At 45.5% G+C, this 17,277-nt stretch overlaps 1 protein-coding gene and 3 non-coding genes across 4 annotated transcripts; all 4 read right to left on the bottom strand.

Annotated features, from left to right (window-relative positions):
• Positions 1-9,729: 9,729 nt before the first annotated feature.
• HSPA8 (heat shock protein family A (Hsp70) member 8) lies at positions 9,730-16,670 on the bottom strand. The gene is made up of 9 exons (XM_054004849.1): positions 16,592-16,670; positions 15,092-15,301; positions 14,060-14,265; positions 13,764-13,916; positions 13,094-13,649; positions 12,470-12,672; positions 11,726-11,924; positions 11,121-11,353; positions 9,730-10,172 (listed from the first exon to the last, which is right to left on the bottom strand). Exons 2-9 carry the CDS (start codon positions 15,294-15,296, stop codon positions 9,987-9,989), a joined length of 1,941 nt encoding a protein of 646 aa, XP_053860824.1. The 5' UTR covers positions 15,297-15,301; positions 16,592-16,670; the 3' UTR covers positions 9,730-9,986.
• On the bottom strand, positions 10,757-10,854 carry LOC128824093 (small nucleolar RNA SNORD14). Its single transcript, XR_008442322.1, has one exon. It is a non-coding gene; the product is annotated as a small nucleolar RNA SNORD14 (small nucleolar RNA).
• On the bottom strand, positions 12,075-12,171 carry LOC128824095 (small nucleolar RNA SNORD14). The gene has a single exon (XR_008442324.1). It is a non-coding gene; the product is annotated as a small nucleolar RNA SNORD14 (small nucleolar RNA).
• LOC128824096 (small nucleolar RNA SNORD14) lies at positions 12,754-12,844 on the bottom strand. The gene has a single exon (XR_008442325.1). It is a non-coding gene; the product is annotated as a small nucleolar RNA SNORD14 (small nucleolar RNA).
• Positions 16,671-17,277: the final 607 nt, after the last annotated feature.

Here is a 17,277-nt window from a genome sequence, read left to right as displayed (position 1 = left end):
CTCAGCCCAGCGAAACCGGAGAATAACTCCACTGAAGGCAACGATGGCCCAAGGGAGGGGAGAATTGGGCGAGATGCACTCTGTAATACTTCAGGGTAATCTCCTAGAGCAGGAGCTTGCCTTGCCGCACGTCAGCGTCAATTGAACTGTGTTATCTATTGTTCCCATCCCATGCAATAATCAAATATCGTTCTGCGCATTTCTCCCATAATAAACTGACCGAGAACCTTGGCAGGGGAAGGTCGACCGTTCAGAAGCATCAGACAATTTAAGAAAGCAAAATCGACATGGATTAATAACGAACCTCAAACTCACTCCATTTCCTAACTGGAGCGATAGATGGGTTCATATTTGATCACCATTAAATGGTTTAATGAAATAATTATAACTCAGACTCCCGAGCCCCGGAACAATCAATAACTATGAGCTCTAAGCAACAGCATGTTCCGAGTTCTGCCATTTTCACAGTGCTCCCCAGCAGGCAGAGTGTGTGACTGTAAATGCGATTGACACTAAAGTCGCATTAAAACATTCCCATCAAGGGCAATAATAGATTAAAGGCTACTGAGGCACTGCAGTTGGCCAGTCAATATTCTTTATTTTCTGCATCACCCCCAATTTTACCACCCTCCCGGACGCCATTAGCACGAGTCGATTTGCTGTCAATGACCAGCTCAGGCAAAGAAACATTAATGCATGCTCACAAAGGCGGTACGCATGGCATTATCACTTCACTCGCTTTCAAATTACACCCTAATGCCGTCGCCAGGCAGCTTGTGACATGTTAACACTATATGCGATTTGTTGGTATTGGGCTAAATATTTCATGTCTAAAGATTTCATCAGAGATTTGATGACAGAAATAAACTACCGCCCGGTGGGAAATCATTCCGAATAATAGAATTAGGCATTGTTGGGAAATCAATGAAGAAGGGATGGTGACAGGGGAGAAAGAAGGATAGGAAAAAGCTTGGAGGGAGGTTGCTGGTTCCCCCCACCCACCCCCATCCTTAGCAATAAAGAGCTGCTGAGTACCCATTTGTCTGCCAATTAAAGGCCTTATTAATAAATCACATTGAAGGAGCAGAAATTAGAATTCAGAGACTTGTTTGTTTATGCTCCAGGTGCAGCGGTTAGTTGCTCCGTGGTTGTTTCTAAGAACTGTCCCCCCCGCCCCCAGTGCAAACAGTCCACCGTGCTATGTGAAATGCAGTGGATTAGTGAGGGTTTTATCCTCTGCAGAGTCTAAGAAAAATAGTCTTTCAAAATATAGATGCATTTGAGAAAATCTGCAGTAGTTCTGCTTTTCCTTTTAAAGGCCTTTTGTGCTGGCGAAAGACCCTTGGAAATGGAACTCCTCTATTGATCCAAAAGAGGAGCAAAAAAACACTGCCCCACCACGTGCCTCAGTCCTGATCAGCAGGAACCGCTGCCAGGCTAAGAGGGTAGTGAGTCCACAAGCTGCAGACGAAAGCACTGTGCAGACACTACTGTGCATTAAATGAGTGCGCTGCAGATGACACGGTTACTGTCTAGGTTACACAGACATACCCGGAGAGGCAGGGCTAGTACAACTCTGGTCCTTCAGCTCCCAAAACACAGGACTATCCCATGGGAGCTAAAACAAAGCCCTGCGGTAGTACAATCCCTAGAGGACGCTACCAGTCATCCGGATACACCCAGGCCTTGAAACTGCAACTAGGATAGACACAGGCAGACCCATGCCCCCATACAGAGCTAAAATGACTTCACTAGGGCTCCTGCTCCACATGGGCATAGGGGACTGTCGGGGGAAATCCAGCTGCTGAATCAAGACTAAAGCTGGTATACAGGGGAAAAATTCAGTCTCTTTGCCCTCTGCACCGAGACGGTCACAGTGACCGTTATCATTTGCCAATCAGGAACTTAACAGAAACTGCTCAACTCATTTTCACACAGGCCCCCAAGAAGTCATTGACCTGGGCCACGGTATACAGGGTGAACTAGAAGGCAAAGGTTCTAGCATTAATCCCAGCCTCCTCCACCCTCCAATGCCACTGCATTGCAGCCAGGTTGCAACACACACCATAAACAAACACTCCCAACTGATTTAGCTGGAACAAAATGATCACACAGGCAATTGTCCTATTGGCATAATACCTGCTCAGCCAGGGGGAGCTGGCAAACGCTCCCCGTCTTGTTCAGGCATAGCAAGAAACTGGTTGCTTGTATCTCCTAATCGGGCTACATTTCTTCTGTTAAAACAACACACTGAGTAGTGTTGATTTCAGCTCAGAGCTGTGGCTCATGTCCGATACACTATAGTCAGATTATGCTGCCACTTACTTCATAGGCCAAGCAGAAACCTCTTGCTCTTCATTTCTTTTTTCATACTTTCCTTCTCCAGGATTTCTTCCTCTTCTTCTTCCATTTAAAATCGCCACAGAGACTTTTGCTGTTTAGATACTGCATGAACCTCACTTTCCTTACAACAGCACCTGGGCAGTGGGTTGGGAAGGGCCAGTAGTTTTTTTCTCCAGTGCAGGGAATTCTGGGACAGCTGGTTATGGGCACAGGAGCCCACAAGGTTGGGTTCTGTAAGGGGGTGGGTTAGTGTAAGACAAACCTCTAAGAAGGGGTGGTTCAGTTCCATAGACAAATCCATGAGAGTGAAATCTGAAGGGTGCTTGGCACCCTAACCAAGGCTCTGTATGTGCACGTAATTTAAGCTGGTTCTACATAGAAAAGGGTCTGATTCAAAATATCAGAAGCCAGAATCGTGGGGAAGGTCAAATCCAGCTAACTCCTGGTGCTGTAACGACTTCCTCACAATCAAACATCAAGCTGCGAGCAGAGCACAGAATAGGACCCAGGTGCTCAGGTTCCCAATCCCATGCTCTAAACATTAAAGAACTCCCCCTCCTTCTGTCCCTTTGCCCTGCTTTCAGCAGAAAGACACCATTTTATCATGAATAGTTTCTTACAACAAAATACATGTCCCACTGCCATCCCTTTTCTTCTAGGGGCCACCAACCACTACTCTGTGGAGTCCAATAGCACATACAAAGGTTTCTCTCTCTCTCTCTGTCTCGGGTATTGTCTGGCAGGAGATGCTCGATGAGTTTGAGTGGAGTGTTTAAAGAGCCTAAAGCTATTAGAGAGCAAAGAGGCACTGTGGTGAAGGCAAGAGACTCAGGAGTCAAGGTTCAATTCCTGGTTCTGTCAGACACCCTGTGTAGCCCTGGGCAAGTCAGTTAGGCTGAAATTTCCAAAGGTGCCAAGGGAGTTAGGTCTCCAAATTGGGTGTCTAACTCCCTTAGGCTCCTTCAAAAATCACAGACTTAATCTCTTTGTGCTTCCCTTCCCCATGTGTAAAGAGGGGACAATGTGGATGGAGCATCTAAGAGGGACAGAGTCACCATAGATTTGTACGTTGTTCAGAGTTTGATGTCTATTATTATACAACTAATGCAGCCTAATGACTTCAGGAGAGACAAACCCTACAAGGCTTTCCAGAGAGATGAAATCCAGATAGTTTATCCTAACTCTTAAATAAACAAGGAATTAACTTCCTGCCCTTTCTAAGCAGGCAGTAATTGAAGCTTGTGATTTATGTGGCATGCTCTCCTTGCAAGGCAGTTAGAGATGGGGGATAATTGGCCAGTTCTTGCAAGGGAAAATAGTTATTTCACAAGTCCTAGAAGATGGACGGCCAGTGATCAAACAATTGTGATAACCACTTGGCCATAAATTTGTCAGTTACAAGGGGAAAACACTTGAGTGTGCTATTTATCTTGTGGGGCCTCTTGCCTTTTTCATCAATTGGTCTCACTCTCAAACAGAACAACAAAATATTGCTTTTTATTTATCGGTTTTGTTTGTACCATCCCATTTCCCAAGAAAAACAGGATCCTTCCAGAAGCACAAAGAGTTTTATCTCATTGGCTGCTCTCTGCATTTCTTCCCCAGCTTCCTGTACCATTAGGCCATGTGAGATCTACCTGGCCAACAGCTCTGATTTCCAATTGACAACATAGAAATTGATATCAAGGAACAGATGAATGGCCCTTCCAGTCAGGTAGGCTGTGACAACAGTCTATGCGAGATACTTCAAAGAAGGGTATCACCCCACTATACAAGCTTTATCTAACTGTGCAATACTATACCATGGAAATAGGACAGTAATTCTTCCTTAGCATCTCCTGTGTCTCTGACTTCTCCTCTGCTGTCTTCTCTAGTCACCCACATCCTCCTATAAATAGTCTATTCCATTTAGGACAAAGGCTCCAGGCCTGGTTGTCAGTATGTCCTTTTCTCCTTGTAAGAAAAACAGAGGATTGAAATTCTTAACCTGTTACTTTAGTCTTTGAGAGCTGTATAAACTCTAGTTTGAGTGCTCATGTGACCCCTAACCCAGCCAATAGCTCATCTCTCTTAAAATGCACCTCTCTCATTACTATTGGTTTTATATTTGTAGCCTGTAAACTCATTGGGGCCAGGACAGTATAATGGGGCAAGGACATTCTGTGTTTGTACAGTGCCTGGTGCAATGGAGCCTTGATCCTGATTGGGATCTCGGGGAGCTACCTTCACAGAGATATTTAATAATGATCATAGTTAAATCACACCCTGTGATAGTATCCTGGCCTTGTAAATCTTCAGATGTGCCCTGCTCTCTAAAACAGTGTTAGCCCTAACCGAGAATCTGAAAAACTGTCCCCCATTAACAGAAGCACTGCTTCTCTTAATCTGCACCCATGCAGTTAAATATCTGCTTTGCTATGAGGTGCACCCTGCATAGGATGAGCAGATAGCAAGTGTGAAAAATCAGGACACTGGTGAATGGCAACAGGTGCCTATATAAGACAAAGCCCCAAATATCGGGACTGTCCATATAAAATCAGGACATCTGGTTACCCTAACCCTGCAATGCTACAAACCTTGTGCTGATATCTCTCTGAATAAAATATTTCCGCTGGATTTAATCTACACTCCTAAAAATGAGAAAACAACCAGTGATTGAGTCAATTTAATAGATTAACAACTGCTGACACCTGGTGGGCAACACAAGTACTGTGTCTGTCCTGAGCCAGAGACGCATTTACTGCTTGCATCCTTACGGCTAACCGCTTTACTAATTCCTATCTAAATGCTACAAGTTAATATTATTTGCAGGGTTTACTGCTTAGCCTTATTTCATAGCCAAGCATAATTCATTTCACAACTCTCCAGGCAGAAAATAATATGACATTAGTATTTGTATTATGATGTTAGGGTCTCCACTGAGCTAGGCACTGTCCTAAAAGACAGTCCTACCACCGAGAACTTATATTTTTAAGTAGACAAAGGGTGGGAAAGGAAACCAAAGCACAGAGACGTGAAGTGACTTGCTCAAGGTCATAGCCTGTCAATAATAATAATAGCTCACCTAACTTTTACATAGCACTTTTCATTAGCTCTCCAAGTGCTTTACTAAAGAGGTCACTATCATTATCTAGTTTTACAGATGGGGAAACCGAGGCATGAGGATGAGAAGTGATTTGCCCAAGGACATCCAGCAGGCCAGTAGCAGAGCCAGGAATAGAACCCAGGTCTTTCTGACTCAGCATCCAGTGCCCTAGTCACTGGAGCATGCTGTCTCCCCTCAGGTATAATAATTAGTACTTTCTGTGTTCAAAGCACAGAACAAACATTATGTAGTATTTTAACCCTCTCCAAAGGGTAGGTGTTATTGCCCCATCTTATAGATGGAGAAATCAAGGGACAAAGAGATAAAATGACTTTTCCAAGCAGTCAGTGGCGGACCTGGAATTAGCACTCGCGAAATCTGCCCATGTACTCAGGACACTACTCCACCCTCTTTAATTTATACCATCCCTGGACCTCCCCTTGTGCCTAATACCGACCCTTGCCTAGCACCCAAAAACTGACCCTTTACTAGTGAGTGACCCCAATGAAAAATCAATTACGCCTATGCAACAGGAACTCTTCAATCATCGGTATGACTGATTGAAATCCACTATTATGGATGGAAACTCAAATCAACCACTAATAATCCCAAAACCAACCCTGGAATGATTTAAGTCAAATAACCCAGCGTAGTTAAGAACAAGAACATATAGGGGAGTGCAGCCAGTCCCTTTGTATTAGCCACAGGAGTGAATCAGAATTCAGCTTTGCTTGCCTCATGCCCGCAGTGTAATTCTCAGAAATAAAAAAATAAAAAACACCTTACCTTTTAGCCCTGAAAATCTTTTCTTATGTTGTGAGGACATAGATGGTACATGTGTGCCCCCAGAAAACACTGGTGGACCAAAAGTTTCCAGACCTGTGCATACATGGCATACCCTGAATGGGGATTCACCCGAACACCTGAAGAACCTGTATTTTCCACAAGTGAGTTGCCCACATCAGTGGGCCACCGGACTCAGTGACCCAGGAGAGTCCCTTGTCTAGGGCTGGAAACATTACTGAACTACTGCCTTTCAATGGATAGCATATAAAACAAAGCAACCTCAGAGAGGATCCTATAGTCATAGCCTCAGCCCACACTGTCGTGCTTAAGGGGAAGATCAAATTAAAATAAAGCTGGAAAGCATAGGCCAGATGGGGACCAGATTTCAGCTAGGAAGTTACACTGTTGGAACAGGCCCAGGAAGCTATGCAGTTATGTATCTTCAAACTACACCTTGGTTTACGGCAAAGACAAAAGGGTCAATTCTTCTGAGAAACTCAGCCAGCTCTTCACCTCACCAAATGCAGAGAACTCATTCTCAGTTGCTTGAAATCCAGAGAGAGTGTTAATCCTCAGCATGGGTTACACCACCAGAAGTAGGTGCTTTCCCTGCTGCCCTGCCCACATCCCTCAACCTAAGCCAAAGGCTCCATATCCCTCTGAGTGCTGATAATACACCCAGATCCCCCATACATGCTCTTAAAAGACATCTACTTTCCTTCTACTCCTACCAGCTCACTAGACAGTAACATGAATCCATTTGACTGGATGACAGGCAAACTTTTCTTCCTTCAACCAACAGCCTGTTCACAATGACAGCAGGGTGGGAGGCACCTGAAAGGGATAAACTGAAAGTGTAGAGGACAGGGATAATTTTTATTTGATCCCTGGGGTCTAGCACAACTCAGAACAGGAGGAATTGTAAGTATGGCCAATTCAGAGGCTCCTTGGCATTTTTGGTTCATTTTCCAATAACCCTGTACAGAACTTTTCATCTTCTAAATGCTTCACAAACAAACCCCCCACACCCTGACCATGGCAAGAGCTAGCCTGTTAGGTCTGAAGTGACTTGGCTAAGGCCCCTGAGGGTCAGTATCAAAACTGGGATTAGAATCAAACTCCTAGCTCCAAATCCTTTGTTCAGAGCAATACATAATTTCTCTCTGAAACTTAAGGAATCCTTACCTTGTTTAACTGACCTTCCAGAAAATGGATTCCTGCCCCCAGATCAGCAACTAAGAGCTGTAAAATCTGCTCTACCCTGTGATGAGTATCTGCTCAATGATTTTAGACTTCAAATTCCAGTTGGCACCATTATTAAACTAGGCAGCCTACAAAGCCAACCTTTAGCCATTTATTTTTCTGTTCTGCTATATGGAAACACTTCCCTCCCTGCTGTGGTCTCACTTACTCCTTTATGAAAAAGGCAGTTGGGTGCTTTACACAGTTATTTTAAAGAAAGAAAATCTGTGCCTAATGACCTAGCAACTTCAATCCTTAGCAACAAAACCTCTCCCAGGCAGAAGCATCAATGGAAAACCAGGAATAAGCAAGGACTTGTAAATCCCAAGAGTATCCATGAAAGGGGGCACCAATGGGCACTCACAAAGCACGACTTGCAGAGATTAAGTTAGAAGGGGGAGGGTCCAGTCCAGTTTGAACTTTGAGCAAAAGATCTTGCTGCCCAGTTTTGCTAATTTCCTATCTGCTGACACCAAGAATGGGCATCACTGCCCTTAGTGCCACATGCTGTTAACTGGTTGGAGGAACTACTCTGACCAGGTCTGCACTGAAAAATGTAAGTCAATCTAGTTGTACAACCCAGGGGGGGTGCAAAAAATCCATACCTGAACCACACAGCTAAGCCAACCTCAATCCGGTCATAGAATTATTCCTTCACCGTAGCACGGTCTATCACCTTAACTACCACCCTCCACCTCTTGGGGAGGTGGATAGACTGCTACCGGTATATGTAGCCACATTACAGCTACAGAAGGCATTGCTGTAGTCTTAAGTAGAGATGGCGCCTTAGACCGATATCCTTCAGTATGCTGTCTCTACCCCACTATTTCACCTTTAGTGGCTGCAACCTGAAGACAACTAATTTGATTCTGTATTGTGGGGAGCTAGTCATACCCATTTAGTCTAGCTGTGGAAAAAGTTTGACTGAAGCCATGCATAGATGCACTACTTTGTACATGTTTAAGTTTCAGCAAGATCAGGCCACTTTGATTCCAACACCATCTACACACAGTGCTTTAATGCAATTATGCATGTTAACTTTAGCAAGCAGCCTAAGCTTCTAAGCATCCCCTTGTAGACAAGCTCTGCTAGACTGAAGCTCCAGAGCCATATGAACAAATTCACTCTTCTGGGTGTAGTTGCACCTCAGCATCCACAAAGTGAGGGATATTTGTACTGTAGGGTAAATGTAGTGTTACCTGGGAGTTTGCACTTGTGCTCACCCCATTTTAGAGTTCATATGGGCTTCCTGGCACAGTGCAGGACACATTCACTAAACCCTTTATTTTCCTAATTAGTGGGTAGGATAAGGCAAGTCCCTTTCATAGGAAATTAGGAATCTTTATATAAAGTTTGCGCTTTGCCTTTGGCCTAGTAATGGCATTAAGGGAAGCTATCAGCTTTAATAAATATGCAGTGTCACAAAGCTGATACCTCCTCTGTAATTGAAACCACTAGTTGGCACCTTTGGCTAAGAGTTCAGTGAAGTTGCAGTGTACAAGTGTGCATTTGATGGAATAGCTACCTAGAGGCTTCTTGGTTTGGTATGACTGCTTTATAGCCTCTGAGGGAAAAGGCAACACTCCCACCCCAGGCAGTTTGGCAAATTACTATTACAGTAATACTTGCTCACTTTGAAATGTCTATCTTACCTGTCACTTTATGCCCATGCTAATTTGCATCCCTTTGAGGTGTGTAAAATTACTTAAAGAGTCTGAAGACACCTTGTGTGTCATTTTGGTGCCTGTTAAGGAGATGCCTGACCTATAACTGCAAACAAGTTTGCTGAGTTATCAAAACAGTGCTTGCTTTTTGGCAGAATAGAGGAATAGTCTCTAGCCAGCTGCTATGCCTGGTCAGTTTGCTTTCCAGAAATTTGTTGTGGAGTAAAATATTAACAGCCATTTTCCTCCTGCATCAGCCTACATATCTGAAGTCACCATCCAGGTCTGCCAACCCTCAGTGGCATGAAGTCCCATCTTCACTCCTTTTTTCTAAGATGCCGAGAACCCGAAGAGCTGAATCTCATGCTCAAAGCATAGTCAAAACAGACCAAAAATGTTATGGGGCCAGAACACTGATAATTTGTATTAACTTTTAAACAGTCTGTGGTTTTTGCCACAGTCAAGCATTAAACGAATTTGCTGCTTATGTCTGATTACACAAGTGGCTTTGTTTTTCAATTCTAGTTATTGATTAAAGAAAAGCAACTTATAGCTTATAAAAGAATTGAGTAAATGTAAAGCAAGTGGGATGAATCAAGAACAAGAGCCTTTTGATGCCAATTAAATAAGTTTTATTCCTTAGGACATGAATTGCATTTGCACTTGTTTACAGAACTGATAAAGTGCAATGGTGTTCACCTTCCCGTCCCTGTGCACATGTTCAAGTATTTAGAATGCCTAAAATGCCCAGAAACAATTTATACAGCAGCTCAAATATGGAATTTCTTTTAGACTGCCACTGCACCCAGCCTTGAGTCCTTCAATTCTAAGAAATAGCCAGCTGTGGAATGCTGCTTCCAGTGCATTTAATCCACCTCCTCAATGGTTGGCCCAGATGAGGCCCCTCCAGATGGGGCAGCTCCACCACCAGGGAATCCACCAGGCATGCCACCAGGCATCCCTCCTGCACTCTGGTACAGCTTGGTGATGATGGGGTTGCAAACCTTCTCCAGCTCCTTCTGTTGATGTTCAAACTCTTCTTTCTCAGCAGTCTGGAACATAGAGAACAGTTTATACACTTGCTGCAAGTGTGCCCCTGGAAAGCCAGCTCAAGAACCAACCTGTTTATAACTTTCCCCATGTACCTTGGGTCAGGGTTAAGATGGCACCGACAGTGTACTTAAAGCAAACCCCATGCAGGGGGGAGGCTTGCACTATTATAGTCAATCTCTGCTTTCCTGGGTGACAAGGATGGGTGAGGGAGAGTAGTATGCTAAGCTAGGCATTTGACAAGCTACAAAGAGGAATTTGGAATCTAAAACTAGGTGTAAATACAGACAAATTTAACAGAAGGAAAGCTATAGGTTAACAGAAACCACTACTAAAGACCTTGAGACTTATGTAATCTACTGTGTTAACATCCTACAGGAAAGTCAAAGAGACACTGTCAGAACAGTTTTGGCAAGGAATTGCTGGTTATTTACCAGTGCAAGAAGCACACCCAGGAAGGAAAAATATTCTTTTAGCCGAGTTGCTAACTAGAGTCTGATCTGACATGGTATCTTTAAATGGGAGGGAGACCTCTTGTAGCACCAGGAGAAATACATTAAGGCAGTCTTTTAGAAAGATTTTATGGTCGCTCAGACATCCAAGGAAGGTACTTTCAGCCAACACACGTCTTTCGACTTCTGGTGGAAACTACGAATGGCTTTGGAGTCATTTTCATCATAGCGACCATTAGCTACCTCCTGCCACCCAATCCACAGCCTCCCCATAGAAACTAGGAACCCACCTTGGATTTTGGTACTGCTGCCTTCTGTAGGCCATTACAATACAAAGAGACACTAGGTTAAGATTACAACGGCAGGAGACTTGCCCATTTGTTGCTGCACACTGATTGTGTGCTCATTTTCAGGTTAAAATGAGTCATGAAGCTTTGTTGGAGCTTTTAATCCCAATTTTTGGATAAAATTCCTCATGGAGCTATATTTTAAACATACCTGATTCTTGTCCAGCCAGTTGATTATTTCATTGCATTTGTCCAGGATTTTCTGTTTGTCCTCATCACTGATCTTGCCCTGGAGCTTCTCATCTTCAACAGTAGCCTTCATATTGAAAGCATAGGATTCTAGAGAATTCTTGGAAGACACCTTATCACGCTGTTTCTCATCTTCTGCTTTGTATTTCTCTGCTTCCTGGACCATGCGTTCAATATCTTCCTTGCTTAAGCGACCTGGAAGATATGGTAAGTTAGTTGGACGACATTTGTTTGTAGGCCACGTTACTATAAGAAATATTGTACTCATGGAGTGAGATTTTTAGGCTTTAAACTATCAATCCATTTTTTTTGGGACTGTACAGTATGTAGAACAAAGAACAGTCCAATGTTGCATCAGAATTTAATGCCCAGGAAGGTGGTAGTCATGGGAAAGGAGCTGGAATTGGTGGTTCCAGTACCACTAGAGCAGCAAGATTGGACTTTCATTCTATGAATCACTGGTATATGCACCCACCCACTTCAGGGGACATTATGCAATCCTACAACTACTGCAGCCACCTTACACGCTGCTCCCCTCCTCCTCTCCCAGGACTATGCACTGCTTACCTTTGTCATTGGTAATTGTGATCTTGTTCTCCTTGCCAGTGCTCTTGTCCACAGCAGACACATTAAGGATGCCATTGGCATCAATATCAAATGTTACTTCAATCTGAGGTACACCCCTTGGAGCTGGAGGGATGCCAGTCAGCTCAAACTTGCCCAGCAAGTTGTTGTCTTTTGTCATGGCTCTCTCCCCTTCGTAGACCTGGTGTCGGGGGGCGGGGGGAAAGAAACAAGGGCCAAAAGAGGAGCGTAAACATTTTGCTATATGAAGTTTAATCTGTGTTACTGCAAACTAGTGTTTTCAACTTTATTTTCTTAAGGATCAGGAACTCAAGTGAAGTATGTGTTATGGTCGCTCAGACATCCAAGGAAGGTACTTTGAGCCAACATGGGTCTTTCAACCTCTGGTGGAAACTACGAATGATTTTGGAACGTTTTCATCATAGCGGCCATAAGTTACTCCTTCACAAAAATCAACTCTCAAATACGGAAGAAATTCTTCAAACCCACCATGTCTTGATAATCTACTCACTGATATTGAACTACTTGCTAACTCATCAGCAGATCAACTTCCATTATAAGTACAGTACTAACTTACAAGAGAAGTTGGAAGTTTAAACTAGAGGTTCAGTACCTAAAACTGATGACAAGGTTACTCTGGTTTTGCTGCAGTACAGAGGCAGTCAATGCAATGAGTAGCAGCCCCTTAACCATCTGAAGAACGATTACTCCAATTCAGATACATACCTGAATAAGTACACCAGGCTGGTTGTCAGAGTACGTGGTGAATGTTTGAGTCTGCTTGGTGGGGATTGTAGTGTTTCGCTTGATCAGGACTGTCATGACACCTCCAGCTGTTTCAATACCAAGAGATAGAGGCGTGACATCCAACAGCAGCAGGTCTTGTACATTCTCAGACTTATCCCCAGACAAGATGGCAGCCTGAACAGCTTAAAAAAAAAAAAAAAAAAAAAAGTTGTGTCAAGACACTGCAAAAAAATATTATCACTGGAAAATGGAGGCATCTTAACTCGCTCAGACATCCAAGGAAGGTTTTAGCCATCATCAGTCAACTTCTGGTGGAAACTACGAATGGCTTTGGAACCAAATTCATCAACGCAAGTAAACAGGAAAGATGCTATCCCATTGTATTTAAGAAATATACTATAGTGAATACTGTGCATAAGTGATTTGTCATTGATGCTATTGTAATCAAAGGTCACCAACGTTTAAGTGTAAGCTTGGGAGACAACCGCTTACTAGCCATAGCTTGAGTGTTGTGTTAGTCTTTTGCAGACTTCACATACACCCATATGTATGGTCAAAAACCCAGCATTACAAGCCGAAAAAGTTATTGGGGGAATTAGTTACCTGCACCATAAGCCACAGCTTCATCAGGATTGATGCTCTTATTCAGCTCTTTGCCATTGAAGAAATCCTGCAGCAGTTTCTGAATCTTGGGGATTCGGGTAGACCCACCAACCAGTACAATATCATGGATCTGTGATTTGTCTAGTTTGGCATCCCGCAGGGCCTTCTCCACGGGATCCAGAGTGCCACGGAACAAATCAGCATTTAACTCTTCAAAACGAGCTCTGGTAATTGAGGTGTAAAAATCAATGCCCTCATAGAGAGAGTCAATCTCAATACTGGCCTGAGTGCTAGAGGAGAGGGTACGCTTTGCACGTTCACAAGCCGTGCGGAGACGGCGAACTGCTCTCTTGTTCTCAGTAATGTCCTTCTTGTGCTTACGCTTGAATTCAGCAATGAAATGGTTGACCATACGGTTATCAAAGTCCTCCCCACCCAAGTGGGTATCACCTGCAGTTGACTTTACTTCAAAGATGCCATCCTCAATAGTGAGGATCGAAACATCAAAAGTGCCACCACCAAGGTCAAAGATAAGGACATTCCTTTCAGCTCCAACCTAGAAGGAATAGAGAGTGTTTTCTGTTATGGAGGTGTTGCATTTCACTAGTACTGAGCTGACTAGGAACAATCTACTATGCTGTTTAGCTACACTACATTACAGCTTGCTCACCTTCTTGTCCAAACCATAAGCAATAGCAGCAGCTGTCGGTTCATTGATGATCCGGAGCACATTGAGACCTGCAATGGTTCCAGCATCTTTTGTGGCCTGGCGCTGGGAGTCATTGAAGTAGGCTGGTACTGTGACCACAGCATTAGTAACAGTCTATGGGCAGGAGAAAAAAAAAAGTCAGCCGAGACCTTCATCTACATGGTACATGAACACAAAATCAAGATCAAGCTAGGTTTGAGACTATTAACGCCTTAAATTCTAGGAGAGCTGAGCTACTCTTAATTCTCAAGTCTCACCTTCCCAAGGTATGCTTCTGCAATCTCCTTCATCTTGGTCAATACCATGGAAGATATTTCCTCTGGGTAGAAGCTTTTGGTCTCTCCTTTGTACTCAACCTGAACTTTTGGCCTGCCAGCATCATTCACCACAGTGAAAGGCCAATGTTTCATGTCAGACTGGACAACAGCATCATCAAATCTACGACCAATCAGCCGCTTTGCATCTGAAAAGAATTAGCTCTTGTGAGTAATAATTCTAATTCACTTTCTACTTTCCAATTCATCATTCTACAAAAACATGCTAAGATTAAACACAGGACATAACTGAAGTGTTAATTCAAACAAGGCAACTCCCACAATAACTCCCCTCTCTGAATATCTAGCCCTTTTGGTTAGTGGAATTATCGAGACGGATTCCTGGTATGAGCAGATTTAAGCCCTCCTATCTACTAGTATCAGGACAAGGGCAAAAGTCTCTGCTTTAGGGGTAAATGGAGATTGCATGATTTAGAGCAGTAGTTGTCAACTGTAGGATGTGCAGACCCCCCCAGAAGATATTGGACAGTCTGCAGATTACAGGTTGAAAAACAACTAATTTAAAGCCTTAACCGGTATACTAATTAAAATGGAACAGTTGAACTCAATGAAAGCTGAAACACAATAAGCTTAATATAATTAACTGGGATCATTTAGGACTATGAATGGAACTGGAATCTAAATAGCTTATACCCATGCCAATTTGAGCACCAATCCAAAAGAGAGAATGTGCTGTTAAGGAACAAATGCTCCCCCCACCCCCCATGCCCAGAATTTGTTCATTGAAAGCAAACAGGCATTGCCGCTTAAAACGATGCTAACATTGAAACAATGGAGATGTGAGGTCTCTAGCTTCTTCCATCTACATTCAAATTAGAGAGCCCAATTTGGCATGAGGCTATACCACCTAACAAGCTGAAGAGCTATACAGTTTATACTAACCAAGAACAATACAGCAACTGTATTCAGTTTAATGTTCTAGTCCCCATTTTAAAGTCTCATGTCTTTTCTTACCAAAGACTGTGTTAGTAGGATTCATTGCAACTTGGTTCTTTGCAGCATCGCCAATCAGCCTCTCTGTATCTGTGAAGGCAACGTAACTCGGCGTGGTCCTGTTACCCTGATCATTGGCAATGATTTCCACCTTGCCATGCTGGAAGACACCAACACAGGAATATGTGGTGCCAAGATCAATTCCAACTGCTGGTCCCTTAGACATTTTGCCTGTAAATGAGAAGTTTGTTCAAACAGTTTGTTAGCCCATGTTTAACAAAAACTCCTAAAAACAGGTATAAGACAAAAATTAACAGAACCAATTTTCCTTTTAGAAAAAAAGGAAATTAGCAACAGTAGCAAGATTTAAACTTCTTAGTAGCTCATATTTCTATTCACTTACCTGCTAAGTATCAATAATTAATCTGGAGTGGAGACTCACAGATTAGCTACTAGAACAAAAGGTGCACACAATACCATGTGGCCTCAGAGTGGGAGAAAAAACCCACACAAAAAAACCCCCAGCTTACCTGAAGAGATAAACTCCCTTTCATTTAGCTACTAAATTGTCTCATGAAGTCTACATTTACAGCTCAACCTTAAGATCACATGGCCTTTTAGCCGAGTGGACAAAACCACAGTCCATGACTAGGGTACAGAATCCCGTATTACGTATTGCAATTTGAGCTATCGGTCCCAAACAAGGCGACGGGCCGGAAAAACGTGGCTGCCATTTAATCCCGCTCTGCAGTGGCAATGCGGGGGGGGGGGGGGCGCTGCTCATTCCGGCCACGTGGGTGAAGGTGGCGCACGTTGCCTGCTGGGGAAGCGAAATCTCCCTACTGCCCCACAGCAGCCTTCTCCGAGCCACGCGGCCAGGCCACGGGGAAACGCAGCCGGGCGGAGGCGGGGTGGGGTGGAGGATCTGAAAGACCCCAGCACGCATCGCTGCACGCAGCCCACGTGCGGGCCAGCCCCTCGGACTACACGCCCCAGCATGCCCCGCCGCACCACGTGGCAGGCAGGCCGGGCACTCGAGCGCCTGCGCTCTCGCCAGCCCCTGCGGAACCAGCCGCTGGGGCGGTGCCACATGGACAGTTCTCCCCCCCTCCCGGAACCGGCGGGGCGCGGCGCTGGGCACGTGGGCCGGGAAGAGGCTGACGCCGGCCGGAAGCCGCAGGCAACCTGCCGCCTACCCCCATGAGCCGAGCGGCGCTGCCTAGTTCACTCCCCGCCGCTAGCCGGGCACAGGGAGCCGGGCACGGGGAGCGGCCCCCCCCCCGGGGGTCCTAGGCCGCGAGCGCCAACCGGCTGAGGGGAAGCTTCGTGCCCCACTTCCCTCCCCCCACCCTGAAAGCAACGAACCGGGTGGAAACGAGGCCGCGATCTCCCCCCCCCCCCGCCCCCGCCGAGAGCCCGGCCGGGCTACGGGTCCCGCCGCTCCAAGAGCCTGGCTGAGGTCGTTCCCTTCCTCCTCCCCACCCATTCCCGGGTGGCCGCGAGACCAGGCCCCATTCGTACCTGTTCAGCGCGAGGCGGGCTCAGGGTGCGGGGAAACGGGGATGCTGGCGCTGCAGTGCTGAATGAGACCGGCTGCCGGCCCCCCACACACTTTATATACCCCCATCAGAACCTTCCAGAACTGACGCGCCCCTTCCCCGCCAGCCGGCCAATCCTGCCGCGCCTCCCCCCCTCAGGAGCCAATCGCGGCGAGCGGAGCACGCCCCCTCAGTGACGCACACAGGAAGGAGGCGGGCCTGCCGGCCGGCGTTCTCGAACCTTCCTGCCCGTGCCCGGCTGGGGAAGGGGCCAGTCGCCGGACGGGGTGGAGCGGAGGAAGGGCGGGATCCAATCAGAGCTCCAGGCTGCCGCTGTATTTGCATAAAGGGGACTTGACGCCGGCTGGTGGGGCGAAGGCGGAAGGAAGGCCGGTAATTTAACCAATCGTATTACAGCGTGGCTATATTTGCATATTTGGGAAGTGAGGGTGGGGAGGGAGGGAAGGCAGAGACCAATCCGATCGCGGAATTAACAGAGCTCGTTGCATAGGCGGTAGCCGCGCGCGCGGAAGGAGAGCGGGGGAAGGGAAACAAAATGGCGGCTCAGCTGTAGATACGGGCGGGGGGGCAGGGAGCCCAAAGGGGGCACAATCAGGGGCGCACAGCCCCAGGCTGGGGGCCACAGGAGAAGCCACGACCCCGCAGTCC

This window comes from Malaclemys terrapin, chromosome 15, assembly GCF_027887155.1.
Source record: "Malaclemys terrapin pileata isolate rMalTer1 chromosome 15, rMalTer1.hap1, whole genome shotgun sequence".
Taxonomy (NCBI): Eukaryota; Metazoa; Chordata; order Testudines; family Emydidae; genus Malaclemys; species Malaclemys terrapin.
This window is presented reverse-complemented; position numbering and strand designations above follow the sequence as displayed.